Source organism: Cervus elaphus, chromosome 31, assembly GCF_910594005.1.
Source record: "Cervus elaphus chromosome 31, mCerEla1.1, whole genome shotgun sequence".
Lineage (NCBI taxonomy): Eukaryota > Metazoa > Chordata > Mammalia > Artiodactyla > Cervidae > Cervus > Cervus elaphus.
In genome coordinates this window covers 5,299,352-5,322,830 of record NC_057845.1, presented here as the reverse complement: position 1 = coordinate 5,322,830, position 23,479 = coordinate 5,299,352, and the positions used below count along the sequence as shown (strand labels likewise).

The 23,479-nt window shown below is 54.5% G+C and overlaps 1 protein-coding gene across 3 annotated transcripts in view; it reads right to left on the bottom strand.

Annotated features, from left to right (window-relative positions):
• Positions 1-23,479, bottom strand: part of URB1 (URB1 ribosome biogenesis homolog) — a 73,959-nt gene that overhangs the window by 20,490 nt on the left and 29,990 nt on the right. For all 3 annotated transcript variants that reach the window (XM_043892679.1, XM_043892680.1, XM_043892681.1), the window contains exons 15-29: positions 22,004-22,123; positions 20,327-20,443; positions 19,509-19,647; positions 18,570-18,740; positions 17,200-17,393; positions 15,162-15,404; positions 14,110-14,289; positions 11,875-12,733; positions 10,882-11,083; positions 10,033-10,216; positions 6,724-6,782; positions 5,015-5,208; positions 2,673-2,783; positions 2,278-2,341; positions 134-305 (exon numbers count right to left, since the gene is read on the bottom strand). In XM_043892679.1, the coding sequence (XP_043748614.1) occupies positions 134-305; positions 2,278-2,341; positions 2,673-2,783; positions 5,015-5,208; positions 6,724-6,782; positions 10,033-10,216; positions 10,882-11,083; positions 11,875-12,733; positions 14,110-14,289; positions 15,162-15,404; positions 17,200-17,393; positions 18,570-18,740; positions 19,509-19,647; positions 20,327-20,443; positions 22,004-22,123 (3,009 nt within the window). The remainder of the gene's footprint in view (positions 1-133; positions 306-2,277; positions 2,342-2,672; positions 2,784-5,014; positions 5,209-6,723; positions 6,783-10,032; positions 10,217-10,881; positions 11,084-11,874; positions 12,734-14,109; positions 14,290-15,161; positions 15,405-17,199; positions 17,394-18,569; positions 18,741-19,508; positions 19,648-20,326; positions 20,444-22,003; positions 22,124-23,479) is intronic.

Below are 23,479 nucleotides of genomic sequence, written 5' to 3'. Positions count from 1 at the left end.
CATGGGTTCTGTCTCTATACCTTTGTATATGCTTCGAGTTTTACTTATAAAAAGTGAACAAATCACAAGCAAAACAGGGCTCCTATTTTACAGCGGCTAAAGCCGGATGGCTCCGCCCCAGGGCCCACCGCACCTCGGGGGGCAGCAGCCTCCGGTTCTGGGGGAAGTGGAGGATGGTCTTCATCACGCGGTCTCGATCCAGCAGGCGGAGGATGTCCCCAACACTCGGCTGTTGCCAGAGCGACTTGCCCAGGCTCCGGCACGTCTTCTGATGCTCCACGGCCGCTGGGCCCCACAGCAGCACCCTAGAGTCGGTGGTCACAGAGGTGATGATGGTGGAGACCACTGTAGGCAGCTTTGTTGGGCAGTGACATGCCAGGTGTAAGATGTTCTATCATTTAACCCTCATCGTAACATAGTGGGAAGGCAGGGGTGATGGAGAGGCTGAGGACCGTAAGGGTGAGGGTGACACTGCTGGGGATGACAGAGGCCAACACTTGTGGAGGGTCTGTGATGTGTCAGGCATGAGTCTAAGTCTGTGGATTAATCCACTTAAACTGCACAAGAATCCCGTAAGTGAAAATCACTCAGTCGTGTCCGACTCTTCGCAACCCCATGGACTATACAGTCCATGGAATTCTCCAGGCCAGAATTCTGGAGTTGGTAGCTGTTCCCTGCTCCAGGGGATCTTCCCAACCCAGGGATCAAACCAGGTCTCCTGCATTGCAGGCAGATTCTTTACCAGCTGAACCACCAGGGAAGTCCAAGAATACTGGAGTGGGTAGCCTATCCCTTCTCCAGCAGGTCTTCCCCACCCAGGAATCGAACCAGGGTCTCCTGCCTTGCAGAAGGATTCTTTACCAACTGAGCTATGAGAGAAGCCCAAGAATCCCATGAGGAAGGTATTATTATCATCCACATTGGGGGGAAAGAGACACAGAGAAGATCTGGGAAGTTGGCCAGCTGGTCCCCTGCCCAGCTGGTAAGTGGCACAGTGGGATTTCAAATCTGGAGAGCCTGGGCTGGACATAGCAGCAAAATCGTGGTGGTTCGATGATGCTCTATTTATATAAACCCATCCCTGTTCCCACACGGCCGTGAGTGGACCAGGTCCGCTCACACAGCCTGAGAACCACCCCCAACTCTAGGGTCCCCCATCTCCACTTTTCACACCACCGATCTCGATGGGAACTGCCCAGTGAGGTCAGCTTGCCTTCCTCCTGGAAAGGAACCGAACCCATCTTGTGAACTCCGTGAGCCCTGAGAGGGGTTTTCTCATGCCGAGGTGGGGGTGGGTGGACTGCTCGCTCGTCACCCTGAGTGAAACCGCTCCTGGTTTCTCTCCTCTCCCACATGTACCCAGGGGCTGTTTATTCCAGTAAGAATACAACTGATAAAGCACCAACTCCAAGGCTAGCAAGAGGGTGAGGCCGTGGGGTGGGGGGAAGGAGAGAAAATGTTTATTAACAACCTGGGTGCTCTGAAGACGGAGAAAAGGGTGTTTTTTTTTTACTGTTTGTTGTCTTTTTCTTGGGGGATGGACAGTGGAGGTGGTTAATACATCTTTAATCTTAAAAAAAAAAAGTATTCTAGAAGGGAAATATTTTTTTCCCTTCCCTGCAGAGTTGTCTTGAACTATTTTTCTTGGCCCAGTCAGCTAACTTCCTGTCTCAGCACACAGAGCTCTTCCTTTGTACTGGGTCTCAAAGAGGAGACAAGAAACCAGGGCAGCGAAAGAGGACCTCAGACACTCCTGTGAGCAGCTGAGCCCCGGGCCCTGCAGAGCCGGCCCCAAGGCTGTGCTGGCGGAGGAGCAAGCAGCCCCTGGGAACTCAGGAGAGACAGACACAGACAGACAGACACAGAGAAAGACCGATAGAAAAGAGACAGACAGTGCACACGTGCGCGCATGTGCTCGGGGAGAGTGGAATAAACACCCCGCCCGCACGCCCCACTCCTCCTGCACACCCGTACCCAAGTCCCTCTCACCCAAAGGCCAGCACGAAGTGAAAAGTTTTCAGAAAAATCAGCTAAACGACCCCCGAGCTGGGAGAAAATCTGAGGGTGGGCCTGTGACAGACACGCACAGTTGACCAGCGGGGCATCAGGCGCACATAGGCCCAGCCACCGGGGACCGTCCTCATGGGCAGAGGGCAGAGCAGGCCCGCCGGCGCTGGGGTGTGAGCGGAGGGGTCCCCCTGCCCGTGTTCGCCCCCCGAGGCCGGCCCGGGCATGCGGCCTTTGGGGTCCGCTGCTCGCGTGGCCAGCGGCACCCACCTGAAGCTGATGAGGCTGTGGCTGTTCTGTTCGTACGCCCGCAGCAGCAATAAGATCTTCTGGTCTGAAGTCAGAGAGGGTCAGCTCAGAAAGCTTGCTGGTGACACCCCTTGAGGCCTCCCATACAATCCTGGCTGCACCGGCTGGTGCCCATACCCCAGAGACATACCCCCTGGTCCCCGCGGCCCCAGGTCACACCGCCCGCTCCCCACATTTCTGGGTCCCACCCCCGGGTCCCTGTGGGCTCAGGTCACACCGCCTGGTCCTCACATTCCTGGGTCCTACCCCCTGGTCCCCGCGGGCCCAGGTCACACTGCCCGCTCCTCACATTCCTGGGTCCCACGCCCTGGTCCCCACAACCTCCTGGGTCCCACGCCCTGGTCCCCACAACTCACCCAGGATGCTGAGTGAGGCACCGTAGGCCCCAAGGAGCACCGCGAAGTGGCTGCTTGCACAGACAGAGGGGCACAGCCGCACCACGCCTGCCATCAGGTCCACCAGCGCTTCTGGAAGAAAATGCCGCTGAGCTGCCCGCAGTGCGGGGCCGAGCAGGCGCAGAGTTCCCACAGAGGAGGACGCACTTCTGGGAACATAAATGCTGGAGACACCTTCTCTGGACAACACTGGGCTGAGAACTGCACCTAGTCCTTCCCTAAGTTTCCATTTTTTTTTCCCAAATAAAAGTGCCTTGACAACCATCTCCCTTCCTTGGTCTTTGGTACCATCATCTCCTCAGTCTCCTCCCAAACTTTGAGCCAACAGATTTAAAAACCTAAACCTTTCTCTCCATGATTATGTTACCGAAATCTCTAGTATTTCCATTCTTGCCAGAAAAGGGGAACAGCCTTTTTACTTTTAGAAAAGGCAGAGGAACCAGAGATCAAATTGCCAACATCCACTGGATTATCAAAAAAGCAAGACAGTTCCAGAAAAACATCTATTTCTGCTTTATTGACTATGCCAAAGCCTTCGACTGTGTGGAACACCAAAAACTGTGGAAAATTCTTAAAGAAATGGGAATACCAGACCACCTGACTCGTCTCCTGAGTAATCTGTATGCAGGTCAGGAAGCAACAGTTAGAACTGGACATGGAACAACAGACTGGTTCCAAATAGGAAAAGGAGTACGTCAAGGCTATATATTATCACCCTGCTCATTTAACTTATATGCACAGTACATCATGAGAAACGCTGGGCTGGAGGAAGCACAAGCTGGAATCAAGATTGCCAGGAGAAATATCAGTAACCTCAGATATGCAGGTGACACCACCGTTATGGCAGAAAGTGAAGAAGAACTAAAGAGCCTCTTGATGAAATTGAAAGAGGAGAGTGAAAAAGTTGGCTTAAAACTCAACATTCAGAAAACTAAGATCATGGCATCTGCTTCCATTGCTTCATGGCAAATAGATGGGGAACAATGGAAACAGTGACAGACTTTTTTGGGCTCCAAAATCACTGCAGATGGTGATTGCAGCCATGAAATTAAAAGACACTTGCTCCCTGGAAGAAAAGTTATGACCAACGTAGACAGCATATTAAAAAACAGAGACGTTACTTTGCCAACAAAGGTCCGTCTAATCAAGGCTATGGTTTTTCCAGTCGTCATGTATGGATGTGAGAATTGGACTGTGAAGAAAGCTAAGCACCAAAGATTTGATGCTTTTGAACTGTGGTGTTGGAGAAGACTCTTGAGAGTCCCTTGGACAGCAAGGAGATCCAACCAGGCTGATCCTAAAGGAACTCAGCCCTCAATATTCATTGGAAAGATTGATGCTGAAGCTGAAACTCCAATACTTTGGCCACCTGATGCAAAGAACTGCCTCACTGGAGAAGATCCTGATGCTGTGAAAAATTGAAGGCGGGAGGAGAAGAGGACGACAGAGGATGAGATGGTTGGATGGCATCACTGACTCAATGGACATGAGTTTGAGTAAACTCCGGGAGTTGGTGATGGACAGGGAGGCCTGGCGTGCTGCAGTTCATGGGGTCACAAAGAGTTGGACACGACTGAGTGACTGAACTGAACTGAACTGACCATACTAGGAACTTGGGTAATGGTTCTCTCCAATTCAACAGTTTATTACAATTGGCTCTGTAGCGATCTCTCACAGTTTGGGGATGTCAGCTTGTCTCTAAACAACAGGATGTGACTTCAGGGGGACAGGACCCTTCAGACCTCTGCCATCTCCCACAGCCTTCACCATGCAGAGTAGGCGTTCAGTGAACTAGAGAGGAAGGAGCCGAAGCCGGGGCTGTAAGAGGCCCCGGCGGGGACCCAGCAACGGGGACCTTCGAACCCTTCACCCTTGATGAACATTTCAGTCACCACATTCAGACATCTCACACAACTGAACAATTTCTCCCAGGTCAGACACCCCCTCCTAACTTTCTGTAACTCCCAGGTTTTAACACTCACCCATGATATGGCAGAAGACCTTAAACCTGATTCCTATAAGCCAGAACAGGCTCTAAAAAGCGGGGTGCATTTGCCATGTGACCTGAAGTCAGAGGAAACACTTCTAGAGCTTGAATCTGACAGAAACGAAGTGTCCCGCATCTCCTGCATTGGTGGGTGGATCTTTTGCCCTGGGAGCCCACAGGAAATGTTCGGATACTGCCTGGGTAGCGCTTCCTCAGCTCTGGGGACACGGGGGCGCTAAGCTCCACTGCACAGCTAGCTTGGTGGAATCGGAAAAGGAACTGTGTGTCTGGGCTGGGGCGTGGGGCGGGGCGGCACCTCGCACGGGGCTGTCTGCGGGCTCCTCCTCTGCGGCCCGCAGCAGGGTGGGTAGGAACAGGGAGTGCTGGGTGAGCATCATGTGGACCACGGGGAGCTGTGTCAGCTGCGAGCGCGTGGGGCTTCCCGGGGGGTACAAGAGCTGTATGGCGGCTCCGAGGGCTTCCAGAAACGCACGGTCCTGATACCGAAACCTAGGAGGCAGGAACCAAGGGGGAAACGGCATCACAACCTGTAAGAAACCTTTTTGCTCAGCACTTTATTAAGGAGATCATCCCGCGTGCCTCAAAGCTGAGGCCTCAAAGTCTAGAGCGCGCAGTCATTCACCATCACCCTGACTACCCATCGCACACTGAGCCGGCACGCGTCACCAGGAGTGCTCTGAAAGCAAGGGCCAGACGGAGCTTGCTTCCCTTGACGGTGCAAACGCCCAGTGAACTTCCTGCTGAGCTGAGCAGACTGAATAAAGATGATGCTCAGCCCACCTTCCACGGCAGCCTCCTTCCTTCCTTCCAGCTCCTCAAAACGCCCCTCTGACGGCTCAGAAGTTCTCATCTTAAATCCCTTCAGAACCAATGAAGGAAATGCTAGCATCATGCTCTGGGAAAGAAGGTTTTGGTCATATGTGAATGTTGTTAAGAAGCACTGGGCACTCCGTGAGCATTCTAGAGACACAAACTAACCAAAGACTCAAAGAAATGTCGTCAGGTCGTGAAGGCAATCCTCAGTTACCATTAACCTCAGACCTGCTTTCACTCATTTTCCTATTAGTGTTTTTCCATTTCAGATCGATGAATAATTAGGGAAATGAAAATTAGAGCCACAGTGAGACACTGTTTCATGACCACCTGAGTGCCAAAAAGAAAGTCTGACTGCATCAACTGCTGGTGAGGATGTGAGGACAAAATGGACTTCCGCTCTGTTATGACAGCACGAAAACCTCGGGGAACAAATGGAAAAACCCAGTAAAGCTGAAGCCGTGCCCACACTAAGAGCTAGTGAGCGCCCCCTTGCCCAGAAAGATCTGGCACCTGCGCATAAGGAGGCATGAGACATTCACTGTCAGGACGGGAGGGAGGAGGGAAAGGAGAGGGGAGGCTCCGTCCATCAGCAGGGGACCAGCTAAATAAATGGGGCACAGTCAGAAGACAGAATGCCCCCGGGCAGTGGAAAGGAATGACCGGGATCATCTCCACCTACCGAGGGTCTCAACAAGGGTCACTCGAAAACTTCTGAGTGCACAAAAGGAACAGTAAACTGATACTCTGTATACAATGTCAAACACAAAAAACACTGCGGTTTATTCTAGAGATACACTGACACGCAACCAAAGTGTTAAAAACACACACAGCGCCATGACAAAGCTCAGCCTCAGAAGAACGACACTTGGACGAGGGGGGGAAGAGTCCATGAGGACAGACAGAGAAAACTGTCACCTTTATTAGATCTGGGTGCTACTGTACCACTCTCTGCACGCCTCTGGCTTTTAAAAAATACTCGGTTGTTTGAAGGCCGCTTCTCCCGCCCTTGTCAGAAGCACACGCGTAACACGGGGCGGGTCGTCTCCCTCCCCAGCACTGTCTCGTCTGCCCAATACGGGAGCAGCGCCAGCCCCGCCACCTCCCCTCTGCAATAACAGCTCCGGCCGCACCCCAGCCAGGACACCCACTGCCTTCCCGAGCCGCACCGAGAAAACAAATTCGACTTACTTGAGTCCGGTCTTCACAAATTTCTGCCAGTCACCAGCGTCAACTTCATTAAGTGAATTCTAGGAATAAAGTAAGTGAGAAGTGTGTGTAGAATATCTGAATTAATTTAAAATAGAGGACATGGGATTTAAATATAGAATATAGTTACTGAAGCAATTTGCAAAAGCAAGCAGTCCTTTTTTCCTTTGATTTTTTTAAATTGTTATTTCCACTAGTAGTTCTGTCATTTTATTAGATATCTATGGTCACCAATGACCGAGAGGAAATTCCCGAACAGTCCTGTAACTTCCCCTTTGTCCACCATTCCGAACAGCACTGACTGATTCGCAGCACACACACGGGTGTAGCCACATGTGACTGCTTAAACACAAGAGTGAACATCCACCCAGGGCAAGACCACTGCGCCCTAACAGGCCTGTCATAGGTCCACAGTCCCTGCCGTGGAGACAGGCTCCGAACAGGCTCTGTTACGTTACATCAGGAGACTGGCTGCTCTGGGGGGAGGGGACGGACCAGGAAAAAGCACGAGAGAGCTTTCTGGAATGATGACCGTCCTGGGTAGGACCCTGGGGCACAGGGGTGCGTACTTGCCAACAGTAAGCTACACACTTACGATCTTATATTGCACAAGATGGAAGTCACACTTCGATTACAAGTGAAGGTCTACTGGGGATGCTACTGACAGTGGGGTGGCTGTGTGTGTGGGGGGGTGGGGGCACCCAGGAACCCTGCACTTCCTGTTCAATGGTGCTGTGAACCTAGATCTGCTCTAAAAAGTTTTAGTCTCTTAAAAAGGGGTCGGGGGGAACAGCAAAGCCTGGGGGAGGGAGGGAGGCGTGCCCCGAGAACACAAATCTCTACAATAGCACCGCCCTGCACCCCCGCCTCCCGAGCTCGGCTCCTTCCAGGTCTCGGGACTGCTCCTCCTCGCCCCTAGTTCTGCCGTGTCGGCTTCCTATGTATCGTAAGTTCACAGTCCTATAACACAACGCAGTAAGTCTGAAATGCAGGTTATAAACTCCAATACCTTGGCCACCTGATGTGAAGAGCTGACTCATTGGAAAAGACCCTGATGCTGGGAAACATTGAAGGCAGGAGGAGAAGGGGACGACAGAGGATGAGATGGTTGGATGGCATCACCAACTCAGTGGAGATGAGTTTGAGTAAATTCCGGGAGTTGGTGATGGACAAGGAGGCCTGGCGTGCTGCCGTCCATGGGGTCACAAAGAGTTGGACACGACTGAACTGAACTGAACTGAACTGAAAGTCCTTTAACAGAACTGCTCAGGCACTGCACCATGATCCACAATCTATGAATGTATTTATCACACTTAAAACCTTCCACCTGGGGCTCTTCTCCTGAGGATCCCTTTTTAAGTCTTGGGTTCAGCGGTGACACACCAGTCATAGGCTCTACAACTTTTAACACAACTTTACACCATTCAGTTCAGTCGATCAGTCGTGTCCGACTCTTTGTGACCCCATGGACTGCAGCACACCAGGCCTCCCTGTCCATCACCAACTCCCAGAGTTTACTCAAACTCATGTCCATCGAGTTGGTGATGCCATCCAACCATCTCATCCTCTGTCGTCCCCCTCTCCTCCTGCCTTCAATCCCTCCCAGAATCAGGGTCTTTTCCAATGATTCAGTTCTTCGCCATCAGGTGGCCAAAGTTTTGGAGCTTCAGCTTCAGCATCCGTCCTTCCAATGAATATTCAGGACTAATTTCCCTTTGGATAGACTGGTTGGATCTCCGTGCTGTCCAAGGGACTCTCAAGAATCTTATTCAACACCACAATTCAAAAGCATCAATTCTTTGGCACTCAGCTTTCTTTATAGTCCAACTCTCACATCCATACGTGACCACTGGAAAAACCATAGTCTCGACTAGACGGACCTTTGTTTACACCATGCATTGAGAAAAAACTCACACACTAGCCTTCGGGACGTTAATTATTTCTGTGCAAAAATGTAACACTAACAATGACAGAGAGTGAAGGCCTGAAACAGCTAAATAGTTCCAAATTTTATGAAAACTCTAAACTCACAAAGCCAGGAGGCTCATTGAACCCAAAGCACTGAGAACCTGAAGAAAATTACACTAAGGCATATCGTCATCAAATTGTTTAAGCCGTGTAAGGGAAAAACCATCCTCGAAGAAGCTGGGGGGCAAAGCTGTCATGTACAGAGAAACACAGGTAAGAAGGTGAGGTCTCTGGACTTCCCTGATGGTCCAGTGGTTAAGAATCCGTCTGCCGCTGCAGGGATCACAGGCTCAATCCCTGGTCTGGGGAGATACACGCGCTGCAAGGCCTATGCACCTCAGCGACCGAGCCTGCAAGTCGAGACTCCTGAGCCCTTGAGCCCACGCTCTGCAACAAGAGCAGCCACTGCGGCAAGGAGCTTGTGACCAGCAACTAGAGAGCGGCCCCCACTCACCGCCACGACAGAAAAAACCTGTGCGCAGCAACAAAGACCCAGCGCAGCCAATAAATAATTCACTTTTTTAAACGAGAGGCTTCTCATCAGAAATAACACACACCAGAAGACAGTAAAGCAATGCCTTTAAAATGCCTAGAAAAACTAAAAACTGTTAACCTGGAACCTTGTACCCAGTGAAACTCTTCCTAACTCACTTTGAGGACACTATTGTGCTGGGTTGCTCAGTCGTGCCCAACTCTTTGTGACCCCGTGGACTGTAGCCTGCCAGGCTGCTCTGTCCATGGGGATTCTCCAGGCAAAAATACTGGAGTGGGTTGCTAGGCCCTCCTCCAGGGGCTCTTCCCAACCCAGGGATTGAACCCAGGTCTCCAGCACTGCAGGCCGCTATTAGCTGATCTGAAAGCTAGACAAGAATGTTACAAGAAAATAATATTTTAAGCTTATACCCTTCATGGACAGATACACAAAAATTCTTAATAAAATATCAGCAAATCAAACCTAAGAGTACATATAAATGGTAATATATCATGACTAAGTTTAACCTAGGAATGCAAGGTTGGTTTAATGTTAAAAAAGCAATTAATATAATTCATCTTATTAACAGTCTAACACAAAACCAGATAGCCATCTCAGGAGGTACAACAAAAAAGCATTTTGACAAATCTCTACATCCATTTCTGACAAAAGATGGCTCATCATTTCAGAATTTGCTGTCCACCTGTCCTTCGCCTCTGAGACATGGCCCCTCTTATTCCCTGCTAGGTCAAACTCATGCCCCCAGCTTAAATGTATCTGTAAACCTCGGCTTGTCTATCTCCCTCCTTCCCTTGTGAATCTAACCAGGGTCTCTAATAAGAGACACCTACCAACAGTTCGTTTAACCTCAGCAGCATTTGCTTCTCCTGATCCTGGGTACCATCCTCCTGCTGGCCGCCACTGAAGGATGCAATCAGCCACTGCACACAGGCCTTTAGTAGAGTCTTTTTCCAGGCTTGCAGCTCTTCTGCCGACCCTTCCAGGATGGCTGAGACGGCGTCAGCCACGATCCAGCTGCAGCAGGAGACAAAAGTCCAGAGTTCGAGGTTTTCAGTATAACCCAACATCACAGAGGGCCACAGAAGACCAACACCCTGAGTCCCGGTCCCTACAACTAACTCCCCAAGCTCAGAAATCAGAGGCTTCACCTGCCCCTTACTCAAACTTCAGAGGTGTATCAGAACTTTATGACAAGGAGAAACACTACTAACACACCAGAAAAAGAATATATTGCCCAGACTCTGTCTAATCAGGCTATCTCACCCTCAGCACTATTGACATGTGGGGCCAGATAATTCTTTCTCTCTTTGGTGGGGAGGGCCTATCCTATGCATTACAGGATATGTAGCTGTACCTTTGACCTCTATCCTCTGGAAGCCAGAAGCTAGACTCCCCAGTCCCATATCATGACAATAAAAAAATATCAGACATTGCCAACTGTCCACTCGAGTGGGCAAAATCACCCCGATAGAGGACCACGGCTCTAAGGGACTCAGAACCACCCACTTATGGACATGGACTCGCTCCAGCCAGGATGCTTTTAAGACGGGTTCTCGGAGAAAGTGCCTCCTCACTGGCTGACACAACGGCAGGGCAGCAATCGTCATGGTTTCGTAAGCACCACAGGGAAGGGGAAGCTGGGACGGGAAGGGCCATCAGACCGGTCTGAGCTTTCATACCTCGTGTGACTGGCTGGAGTCTGCAGCAAGCTGGGCAAGCGGTCCATGAGGGCACGCAGGTCCTTGGCTCTGGCAAACGGGACCAGCTGGGCCAGGATCTGCTGCGGCAGCCCGGACTCTGGGGGCCCGTTGGCGCCGAGAAGCCTGGTCTGCAGTGGCGTCCACAGGGCCTTCCTCAAGACAGGAATGACAGAAGACGAAGCTGGGGCAGAGATGAACGGGAGGGGGGTCAGACGTCACGGCCTTGTGGCCTGAGCGAGGTCACACTGGTGGCTCGAGATGGGACCCTGGCAAGTTCTGATGCCATGGAAATTGACAAATGCTGCACATCAGTCTCCCCTGAGAGCTGGATGTTAAAACGTTCAGCAGCACGCCACCGGCCACCTGTCACCCCTCAACCCTCGCAGGGACCGTTCAGCCCTGTGGGCCCCAGCTCGAAGGTCACGACGAGACGGTGAGCACCCAAGTCCTGAACTCACCCGGGAACAGGAGAGGGGCAGGGAGAACCGCAGGCCGCACGAGTGGGGGGCCTCTTACTTTGTAAGAACGTTTTTTGTCATCAATGATACCACGCTGCGCAGCTCAGAGGCAGAGCAGTGAGCAAAACGCTGTTCATACATGCTGATAAAAAGGGATTAAACTGGGGTGACCAGAAAGTGCCTGAATCTGAGACCCCATGGAGCCATTCAGGCTCCGCTCAGCAGGCTCAACCAATATGCTGGACGGGGGGAAAGGGGCAAAGGACCCAAGCAATTCCCTCTCCCCCTAGTGAGACCCAGACGGAGCTGCTCCTTCCTTGGCCCCCCAGTGACCACAGCCACTGCCCCAGCTTTCCCTGGGTAACTTGGAGTCGATTCGGGAGCTGGGGCGGACACCAGGGGGAAACAGAGCTAAATCAAACCCTGGAACGTGGTGCTCCAGGGCTTAAGGATGGACACATGGGGAGGAAGGGACATGGCCCTCCCGGCGACCCCCAGCCGCCCCTTCCCGTACCTTCTGCGGGGCGTGTGAAGCGTCCTTGCGTCCTGCCCTGCAGGTACACGTGGACGATGGGGAGGAAGTCGTCCGGGGCCTCCCGCAGGCGGAGTCCGGAGCCAGCCTGCCGGCACCAGCGCTCAAAGCGCAGCTGGTGGGGCCAGCTGTGCCGCAGGAGCAGGGCGGCCACGCCGAGGGCAGCCGGCGTCCGCCGCTCCAGGCAGTCGTCAAGCAGGGTCAGCCCGACTGCGGGGACCAGCGCCGGCTCTCTCTGCAGAGCCCCGAGGAGCACGGCGTCCAGCTCGGCCACGGCCAGCGTGGGCAGCAGAGCCGCCAGGCCCCGCGCATACTCGGAGGCCCAGAGGAGCTCCCCGCTCAGCGGCTGCTCCTGGGTGCGGCCGCTCAGCAGCTGGACCAGGGTCCTCCCGAGGGCGGTCAGTGGTCTCTCCTTCCGGGGGTGCTGGGTGGGTCGCTGGGTCGCCAGGCGGGCCTCAGGCAGGCTCAGCAGGGCCAGGGTGACCTCCCGGAGCGGGGCGTCCTCCATGTAGGGGTGCAGCCCCCGCAGCGCCTCGAGCGGAGGGAGGAGGGTCTTCGGTGTGGGCGTGGCCAAGCCGGCCCTCGGTCTGCGCAGCTCGCGGAGGATGCTCTGAGTGACGGCCTCCGAGTACCTGGCCAGCAGCCCCAGCTGACCGAGGCTCCGCAGGGCCGGGGCACTGGCCACCAGCAGCGGAAGGATCCCTGAGCTGAGGCTGGCCGCCAGGAGCTTCACGAGCACCGGGCTGAGGGCATGCGGCGGGAGGGCCTGCCGCTCCAGGGCCAGGAACCAGCCCTCCAGCGTCGGGTGTCTGAGGATGGCCACCAGCACCTCCTCCAGCGTCTGGAACACAGTCACAGGGCAGAGGCCTCAGCCACCGCCCCGCCAGCGGCTGCCCTCGAGCAGGACGGACCGCGGAGGGCAGCCTTCCTCAGCCACCCCCGGCCTCAAGCTTGAGCTCCCCTGCCCATAGCACCCCGACCCACACCCACTCAGAGCTGTGACCCCACTGGAATGCACCCCCTCCCCTCGGGGACCAAGGGGCCTGGACTGTAACTCAGGTGGTGCCCCTCCGCCCGAGACCAGCAGGAATCTGATGAACGGAGGCTGAATGAGGTAACTGTGCAGAGAAACTGCTCTCCACCCGTCACCCAGGCCGGCCCGGGCCACGCAGAAACGCCGAAATGCGATTACCACCCGTCTCCTGGTTTCTCCCTAGCAGCCCTGCCCTCCTAAATTAATCTGGGCGAGGGACGCAGGTACCACCTGACCACAGGGGCAGGGTGGCCTCCGCTGAGAAGAGATTCTGTGGCTGAGGGAGGGCGGACAGGGCTTACATGGGCCAGAACTGAAGGTGAGCCTGCGTCCACTCTCAGAAGGAGACCAGGCCCTCAGGGAACAAACTCTGACCCCAAGACTGGTTGAAACCACGGAGCACGCTCTGCTGCGTCAGGGAGGGTTTGATTCAGCCCTGCTGAACGCGGTTCACAGCCAAGGAGGCCACCCAGTCCCTGGGGACAGAAATCTATGTTTCTCTTTATTTACTCTTCAGGGGAGGGAAGAGGACCCTATGAACTTGCCATCTGAGCTTTCCCAAGTGAAAACAGAAAAGCGCAGATTAGGAGTGCTGAGCCTGACGACTGGCTATCAGGTGGTCCTGCGCCCCCACCCCACCCCACCCCCGAGCCCCCGCGGAGACCAAAGCAAGGGCGCCTGACATCTGACTCTGAAACGAGGAGCACGCCTGCTTCCTGAACCCAGTACAACATCTCAAATGGCAAAGGGTGCAAAAGACTTGGTTGGGCTTTAGGTAAGCAGCTGATTGCCGAGCCAGCAACAAGAGAAAGAGGCTCACTCTTCTCGGGCAGAGTGGTCGCTGGAAGTGTTCATGATGGAGGGCTGCATCCGTGCCCAGCCTTTACTCAATACAGGCCGCAACCCTTTACAAGGAAAAGATGCAGGCTGAGTTCTCAGGATGCTTGGGGCGCAAAGTGGGAGGGAAAAGTGTTCGCAGAAGGGGAGTGTGAGCACCCAAAGTGAACGTGCTTCTCTCGGGGTGGGGTGGGGGTGGTGTTTAGTATCTCCTCTAGTGGCCTCGGCTTTTCCCTGCTTCCCTGCAGTGAACAGGTACTAGCTTCCAACCAGAAATGGAGGGAAAACCAGTGTCTGTAACCTCCCAGGAGAAGGCCAACAGGAAGGGGGAAGAAGGGCGGCCATACCTTGTCGCTGGCCAATTCCAGTGAGGCCACGGACTCCATGTCCACAAAGAGGTCAGACTCGGCCTGGGCGGCCTGGCACTTCTGCTGGTTCTGGGCGTCCAGCTGCTGGCAGTGGATGACCAGGCGCCGGAGGAGATCCAGGAGCAGCTGCAGCAGGGGCGGCCCCGCACTCCGGCCCAGCTGTGAGGCAAGACACATGACTCTCAGGCCTGGAAGGGCTGACAGTCACCGCCAGGTCCCCTGGGGCAGAGCGGGCGACGCTGCCAGAAACCAGGATCAAAGAGGGAGCCGGGGCTCAAACGGCAACACTGACAACATCAAAGTCGTGTCTCAACAGGACGGGTGTGTTCAGTCACTCAGTCATGCCCGACTCCTTGCGACCCCCTGGACTATGGCCCGCCAGGCTCCTCTGTCCTGGGATTCTCCAGGCAAGAGTACTGGAGTGGGCTGCCATGACCTCCTCCAAGGGATCTTCCCGACCCAGGGATCAAATCTGCATCTCCTGCATTGGCAGGCGGTTCTTGACCACTAGCGCCACCTGGGAAGCCGTCTTAATTAAGACGTGTTCTCCTAAATCTTGATGAAACACATAGGTTTGTTTTGACCAAGATGAAGGGGAAAGGCCCACTCCAAAACCTAAGCTAAAATTCTGGTAAACCACCTCAGGGAAAGAACGCTCAACAATGAGCCACCAAATTTAAACTCATGAAGGAAGACGGGAGGCCTGGCCGTGATGCTGACCTGGTCAGCCGTGGGCAGGGCCCTGTCCGGAGCCATCACTGCCCGGCTGACCAAGTTCAGCTGCGCTGGGCTCCCCATGTTGAGATCGAGACCTCTGCTGCAGGGAAAAGGGAGCCAGACCAGCCACCCGGGCGCCCGACCTACAGGCCCGCCCGGGGCCCTGTGCACTGGCCGCCACCCTCCCCACGTGCAGAGCAAGCAGGGCAACAGCAGGCCCCAGGACGCTCCCCACACAACTGTCAATTCAGACCCGATCAGCAGAAGCCACACTCTCTGTGGGCGGTGGTACAGGGGACCGGGGCAGCGCTGACCTGGGCGAAGTTCTCCACGGCGCTCCTGACATACAGCAGCAGGTGTTTGGCGGCACGCAGGGCCTGGTGCATCGGGAGGCGCAGGAGGGCGGCCCGCAGCTGCGCCTGAACCCCCTCGTCCAGGAGCGGGAGCCCGCCCGGGCCCCAGCCTCGGTCCTGACCGGCGTAGGCCGTCTGCAGCAGGGGGGAGAAGGAGGGCGCCGCAGGGCCCGGCGGGGCAGGGCTGCCCGAAGTCTGCAGTGGCTGGGGGGCAGCAGAGGCAAGAAGGACAGACGGATCAGCACGGGTGACATGCACGACAGCGGGGCGCTTCACAGAAAGTCACCCACTGATGCTGAAAACCATGCGACCCCGTCAAGTCCAAAGCGCTCGGTCATACGTGTTTTATCCTAGCGTGTGTTTACGAGAGGGCGCTGGGTCGGGGAGGTTATTTACACGCCCTGGAGAACTGGAGCCGCCCAGGACAAAGACAGGACTTCACTCAAACGGGAGTCACTGTGATTGATCCCTGCAGACTGGGCAATCCTGCCCTGGGAATGTGCCAGCTCAGTGAGCGGCAGACCTTTTAAGGCCTCCCCCAGAAGGATGGGATGACCGGGACTGCATGGAAGACGGATTCCTGCAATCAGCCTGTCTCAAAGGGGTTCATTTCTTCTAACTTCATTCCCAACTGCCATCTTTATTCACCCCACGTGGCCTGTACTGTTATCCCTCCAAACACTCCGCTTCCTAAGGCCAACACAACTAGGCTACATGAGCTAGGAAACTCAGAGGGGCTGGAGGTGGGGTCCCTGGGCCGGCAGCAGCATCAACCAGGAACCTGCTAGAGATGCAGACTCCTGGGCCTGCCCAGACCTGCTGAACAGACTTGCCCCGTGACTGAGCATCTGGGGATCTGCACGCGCCCTCATGGGTGGGAACGGCCTGTGGCCAGCTCCACAGTGTGGACGCCGACCCTGGGAGCACGGTGGCATAGCCCAACTGCTGAACCACACGGAAGCGGCTCTGTGGCTCCGACCACGTCCTGACCACGGCCTGGCCGGCGGGAAGGTGGTGACGACTGAGATGGGCCTGGGCTCCAGAGCCCGGCTGCCTGGCAAAACCCTGAGTCCCCCACTGACGGGTGCTGGAATCGCTCTGCACCTCGGTTTCCCCATGTGTACGACGAGGACAGTAAGTCTTGACCTTCTCTGAGTGCTGAGGATTAAGTGGCGGAAAAGACACATACTGCCCTTAGGGGGAGGCCCTGACAAACAGGGAACACGCAATCAACCTGAGCTACTGCTACCAAGTCCATGAGGCAGGGAGTCCTGAGCTGCCTGCTTTTTTAACCGCAGCCCCAACTGAATGAAAACACAAAAATGCACACGCCAAGTGACCTTCCTGCCCTGCTCAGCAATCCTAAGTACCCTGCATCAGAGCCAGACCTGCAGCACCCCTTTTAACAACTTATTGACCACCGACATATTAATTCTTCTTTCACTGCCCGAATGTTATTGAGTGGAGTTATTTCAATATTCACTTACATAACAAATGGCCAGCCATACTTGTTAATTTCTGCAAAAAGCTCCTGGTCAATAATGTGCTAAGAATGCAGTCCTCACCAAGAGAAAATGGGTTTCCTTCTTTCCTTTTTCGCTTTCCCAGTTTTAGCAGAATGTAGGCAGCTGGCGGCCTTCAGGGCCCAGGTCTGACTGCTGGGCACACCTGGTCTAGGGGGTGCTGGGGTGTCTGGACAAGGGCCACAAGGCCAGCGTGTACAGACCGTGCAGAAAGGGAGAAGAAGGGACCCCCCTATCCCCAGTCATGCAGCCAGCGGGGATTTCAATTCTGCCGCATCACTGAGCCCCTTTGAATCTCGACACGTCAGCTGACCACCACTGTGCTTCCTCTTCTAACCAAGGAAAATGATAAGGTGAAGAAAGTTCACCCGTGAGCTACACAGCTGGGGTACAGGCTGCTGCGGGCCACAGGCAGGGGCCTCCGGGGTTTCCCAGGGAAAGGAAGGCCAGGTTTCCAGAGGATCGCCGCGGCTCACCAGGGCCTTGCGGGCTGGCTCCGGGATCCAGAGGCTGTAGTATCTGTTGAACTGGGACAGCCGGCAGCAGCAAGGCAGGCTCGGAGGCTCCAACTGGTCGTAAGACTGAAGCAGAAGACACAGGGCCAGCGGGTCTCTCTGGGTGTGGAGGAGGTCCGTGAGAACCCCAATGAGATACGCCACGACGCTCTCTCCTGCATGGGAGAGAGGAGCTTGCTGGGACCATCAGTCACCCCAACTCCCGCACGAATTTGAGGCCCAGAAAGATTCATCGCAACTCTAAGGAATCACACAACCTCACTGGAAGGCGAAGCTACCACTGCAGACCACACCAGACTTTTACTTAAACATACAGCACACAGTCAGCCTGCAGGTGCGGAGGCCCAGAAGTGGGAGACCCAGGACCGGAAGAGGTGAAGCCAAGGCCACCGGGATCTGCTTGATGCCAACCTAGCCGCTTCCTCTCTTCCTCGGCACACGGCCTCCCTGCAGTCAGGCGGGGACCCCACGACCGGCTTAGCCACTGCCGGGCCTGGCCAGAGCACCCCGCGGGACTGTCCACTCTCTTCCCCTTCCACAGGCACTCTGGACGCCGTATGTTGAGACGGCACAGATAATCAGATGGGAGCAGCCGTGATCTCCTGGACGACAACCATCCAGGAGAGCACCTGACCTGGACAAGGTCAAGCAAGAGACCCTTCGTCCCTAAACCACTGACGCGTTGGGACGTATCTGCTACTGCAGCAAATCCCGAAAGACCCTGACTAAATGACGCCACTGACCGGTGAGCACTTCCTCTGGTCTGTGTTTCCTGGACACCCAGGAAGGACTGGTCCCTCAGCATCAGGTGTGTGTTAGCTGATCAGTCGTGTCTGACTCTTTGTGACCCCATGGACTGCAGCCCTCCAGGATCCTCTGTCCACGGGATTCTCCAGGCAGGAATACTGGAGTGGGTTGCCATACCCTCCTCCAGGGGATTTTCCCGACCCAGGGACCGAACCTGGGTCTCCTGCATTGGCAGGCGGGTTCTTTACCATCTGGGGCACCAGGGCAGCGCTCAGCATCAAGATAACCGTGAATAAACACCAAAGAGAAAACACTGGTGTGACAGCAGGTGTCTGCAGCCACACAAGCACGTAACTTCAGGCTCGGCTGTCAGAGGGCCCGTCTCCCCGACAGCCGCGCCAGCCTCCAGGCCCCATTCCTGCACGGAGCTCTCCCCGCGGTGCCGCTCTCACTGCGGTGGGTCTGAACCCTTGCTGCCTTGGGTTTGCAGCAACCATTTCCAGAGCCCCTGGAAGCCCAGCTCCTACCCTCCAGAGGCCCAGCTGGCCTGACGCACCCAGAACACCCTGACCACACACGGGTACCTGCTTCGCTTTCTGTCCCAAGGAGCAACTTATTCCTGGCCTCCAGGGCGGCGGGGACCACGGCACTGAACGGGAACGTGAGAAGGATCATGTCTTCATTCAGTACGAAGCCAATCTCCTCATCCAAGCCTTCGCTGCCCTCCACCAGCACATCCACCATGTCGAGAACATCTGAGATGGAAACGGGGAATCAGGCCCCGGTGAAGAGGCACCGAAGGTCCCCACTGCAGGACGCCCCCAGGGAGGGCACGAGAGGGAACACTCGCACAGAGGGGAGCAAAGGAAGCTAAACTTCTCTTGGGGGAAAATGCTTAATGAATGTTCGATTCTAAACAGATACAGTATTGTCTGTAAAAATCTTTATCTCTGACACAATGCGGGATTTATCCGCTCAGGTGATAATGGGCTGACCTTTCCTCAGGAAACACTGAGAAAAGCCCAGAAACTGTAACCCGGATAGTCAGGGAAACAAGCCAAAATCTGAGGAGCAACAAGAGTGTGAAAAGGTTAACGCACAGACTAGGGCCCGGGGGTCTGGAGGCAGATCCTGACTTTGCTACGTACTTGCTGCGTGAGGTGGAGCAGACTGCTTAACCTCTCTGCGCCCGAACTGCCTTGTCCAAACATAAAATGAGGACAACCCGCCTACTCTGGAGTTGTTTATGAGGTTACACAAGTTAGGATCTGTAAAGAGCCTAGAGCAGCACCTGGCACAGTGTAAACACTGCGCAAATGAAAATAACGCAGCCAATAAGCCCTGGACGTATTTCCTGCTACAGAAACAAACAAGGGGATTCCCATTCCAGAGGGGGCTGATCTCCATCGCAAAGAAAGGGGACATCTGCCCTCTGCACAAGGCTTCAGAGCCATTCTGCTGTCTAACACGCCACCGTGGCTGGCTCTTCAGAAGCCCAAGGAGCGTTGGGGAAAGGCACCTACCATCGATGTGGGAGATGGGAATGCTGGCGTCATCGGCATCCTGCCGCGTCCCGGCGGCCTGCAGGGTGCTGGCTTCCTGGACGAAGTCAGACGCCTTGTCCGTGTACGAATACGGATTCGCCACCAACGTCAGGAGGACCTGAGCATTGAAGAGTCAAGTGGGAAGTGTTTAGACAGTCACAGGTGGGATGAAAAGTGCCCCTAAAGTCACAGGTGAAATAAAGGGAAGAGCAAGAGTCTTAACAGGCCTCCATAAGAGCAATCTTTTGCTGCCAAGTTTTTAAAAAAACATTCTATTGTAGAGCTTTTAAAAAATATCTCCTTTTCACACTAGACTATTGCTTTTAACACTGATTTCAGTATACCACTGTGGGCTTCCCTGGCTCAGAATGTAAAGAGTCTGTCTGGAATGCGGAAGACCTGGGTTCAAGCCCTGGGTCAGGAAGATCCCCTGGAGAAGGAAATGGCAACCGACTCCAGTATCCTTGCCTGGAAAATCCCATGGATGGAGGAGCCTGGCAGGCTACAGCTCATGGGGTCACAAAGAGTCGGACATGACTGAGCGACTTCACTTTCACTTTAGTATACCACTAATCCCTCCTGTGAAAACGAGTGCCCCAAGGGAAGTTAAATAACACTCGGTGATATATTCCCATTTTACAGATGCTAAAACTAAGTAGTTTCTGATGTCTCAGCAAGAATTAGGAAGTGAGCCAGGAAGACGGGCCTCTCAATCGCCTAAGAAACGCCTTAAATTCACTAAGGACCACTGAGTACGCCGTCCTGAACGCTCCTCTACACGGGAAATAGGCGCTCACGCGTTCCAAAAACTGAATCACGGCCTCCTTGCTCTCCTCCGCCGTGCCATCCAAGTGCTCCAGCCAAAGCTCCAGCTCTGGCCAGGTGTGCTCAAACACGCCCGTGTCCCGCAGGATCTGTTGGGAGGCAGACAGCGGGGGTCAGTCAGGGCAGAACCCCGCTTTCCGTGGTATCGGGCTCCTTGTGCCCCCGGGAAGCACATGGGGCCAAAGTTCCATCTGGCTCTCCTCCATAAGCTATGCCTCGGAACAGCACTCCCCTCTGCCACGAGGAGAGGGGGCCCTGGGCTCCATCACCGAGAACGCAGCCCCTCGTCTTGCAGCTCATTCCTTCCCTTCGACTCCTAAACGACAGAAAGGGGAAGCACCCAGCTGCCACCGGCAAGTCTGACTTTCAGCCTGGACTCGAGCCTCAGCCTGTGAGAGTCCTTAAGACAGGGCACCAGCCAGGCCGCGCCGCCTCAGCGTGGCCCCTGGGGACCCAGGCCTGGGCTGGGAGCCCCGCCGTCCCTAAGGAGGGGAGAGTGTGTTTTGAGGCAGGACTTGGTTAAGCAACACCCCCACATGGTCAGATGGATGACAGAACTCGGGGTCTCAGGAGCGCGAGCCCCACACTGAGGGAGAGCCCGGCAGGCCCCTCCACCCACATGCAGGGAGCGGTTGTGAGATCACACACCCGCACAGGCGTGCAGAGGTCAGAGGTCAAGCCCCAAACGTTCACGTCCTCAGGGCAGCTCATGCGAGGTTCAAGCGCCAGCGACACAACTGGCACTTGTATGAAGAGTGAAATCTTTGTGCCCTAAACTTCTCTCTAGTGGTTCAGGTAGTTAATGAATCTGCCTGCAGTGCAGGAGACCTGGGCTCGATCCCTGGGTTGGTTCAATCCCTGGGTTGGGAATGGCAACCCACTCCAGTATTCTTGCCTGGAGAATCCCTTGGACAGGGGAGCCCGGGGGGCCCAAGTCCATGGGGTCGCAGAGAGTCGGACACGACTGAGCGACTAAACTACCAAACACAATGAAATTGACTTTTGTAGCAACTCCCCTCTGCCTCTCAACCCCCTGACAAAGCAGAACCAAGAAACTGGATTTCCTAGCACTGTAGTTAAGACCTAAAGTAGCCCTGGAAAACAAGGTCAAGTGTAAGAAAGAAGAGACACCAACAAACTCATCTCCTTCCTCTAACTTTGGTGACACCTGGGCTGTGATGATGGCCTGGGTCAAAAGGCTGAAGCCCTGGAGAGGGCTGAGTCTGGAGATGGAGGCCGAGGCCCTGCCTACTGAACTGGTGCCCAGAGGGCGGGCAATCTAATGTTTACTGAGCCCAGACTGTGCCGGGCATGGCCTACTGCTTGATCACGCATCATTTCTTCTGCAATTCTATAGCTTCGTTATTCCCATTTGCAACAGGAAAACTAAGTTCAGAGAGGTGAAGCAATGGGTCCCATGCCACTCATGACAGGGTTCAAAGTGCTGGCTTTCCCCACTTCACCAGGCTGCCTCTTGGGAACACAACCGGATGAAGACAGAATAAATTACAGCTGCCATAAAACCCTCTCTCCTTAAATTACATCAGTCCTAATACATTCTTATTTCAGCATCTGTTGACTAAGCCCCCTACTATAAGAAAGACTGAGAAATGCTTCCAGAACTAGGAACTGATATAGAAAAGGCTCACCTTCACAATCAGAAGTTTGGTTGATGACTTGAGCTGTGAATGGCCGCTGGTCACAAACATTTTCATCAGTAAGTAAAACACTGATCGCTTGCCTCCGATGATTTCTGCATCTGGGCCTTCCTGGAGTTTGAATAACAGAAAGTTATAAACATAACAGAGGTCACTGCTGCTGAGCAAACAGATACGACAGGCCCAGTCTTCTCTCCAGCCTCTCGTCTCATTTCAACCACCCCTTGGCAAGCCTGCTGGGACGTCAGACACGAGGCACCTCCGGAGTCAGCAGGTTCAGCCCCCTATCCCCCGACAGCAGCAGCAATAACAACAGAGTCACAGCAGGAAGCAGAGAGCCCTTCAGGTGCGTCACAGATGCTGACTCGCTTTCTCCTCCCGAAAAACCTGAGCTGGGGACGACTGTCACCCCCTTTTCACACGTGTGACACCAAGTCATAAGGAGGTAATGGGCTGTTTTAACAACTGAGGTGGGACTCAAGCCTGGGAGCCCTGGCGCAGATGCAGCCCCGGTCAGAGGCTGGTGGGGAACCACAGCTACCCGATCCCACCTAACCGTACTTGCTGCATCTCAGCAAGACGCCAGAGCTGATGTAACTGGTCCCTTTATACACAATTCAGACTCTCAGAGGCTTCTGGGCCCTGAGCACATGGAGCTCCAGACCCCACCCAGACCGTGTGTCTTCCCAGAGAGTCCCTGCAGCCCCGATCTGAGCCCCTGAGGAGCTGGCGTTCACTAAGTCCAGCAGACCCATATTAAAGCAAAAATAGAAGCACAGGCTATAAACTACTATGTTAATACCAGCTCTTTCAAGATAAGAGGCCTCTCTGCTCACTTTCCAACTAAATGAGCACGACCTCAATGGTCCGGGTCAGCTGGGATGATAAACTAAACACCCCAGACGCATCATCTCTCTGCGGTCCTGGCAGTGACTTCATTGGGTCGAGAGCAGGTTCTGGTCCACACTGCCCGGGTCCCATCCTGGATCCCCCAAAAGTCTCCTAACCACTCTGCGCTCTATCTGCCTTGTCTGTGAGTGGTGGTAAAAGAGACGAACGTAGAACACTCGTGCCAAGCCTGGCGCTGAGTTCTGGATAAGAATTATTCTCGGCGAGGACACAGGTGAGCCTTAGAGACGGAGGAGCACAGAGCCCCCAGTGCCACGGCGTTCCCGCACCTCTCTGGAAGTTTCACCTCCAATAGTGCCAACGTACATTCCACACTAATGGTTCCTTACAAAGGCTTATGAAGACCTGAGTCACGACAACAAGTCATCTGAGCTACTGAGATACACCCTCATTGACAGCGCTTAATCTGACCTGGTCGTTTTTCCTCCCTGGACAGAAGCAACACCGCCGCCTGTATTTAAGTGCACGGATAAACATCTCTTGCATCCTGAGTTCCCTCTATCGGTCACCATTATGTTCTCCAGCAGGAGCCAGGAGACATCGTCAGAGGCACAGAGA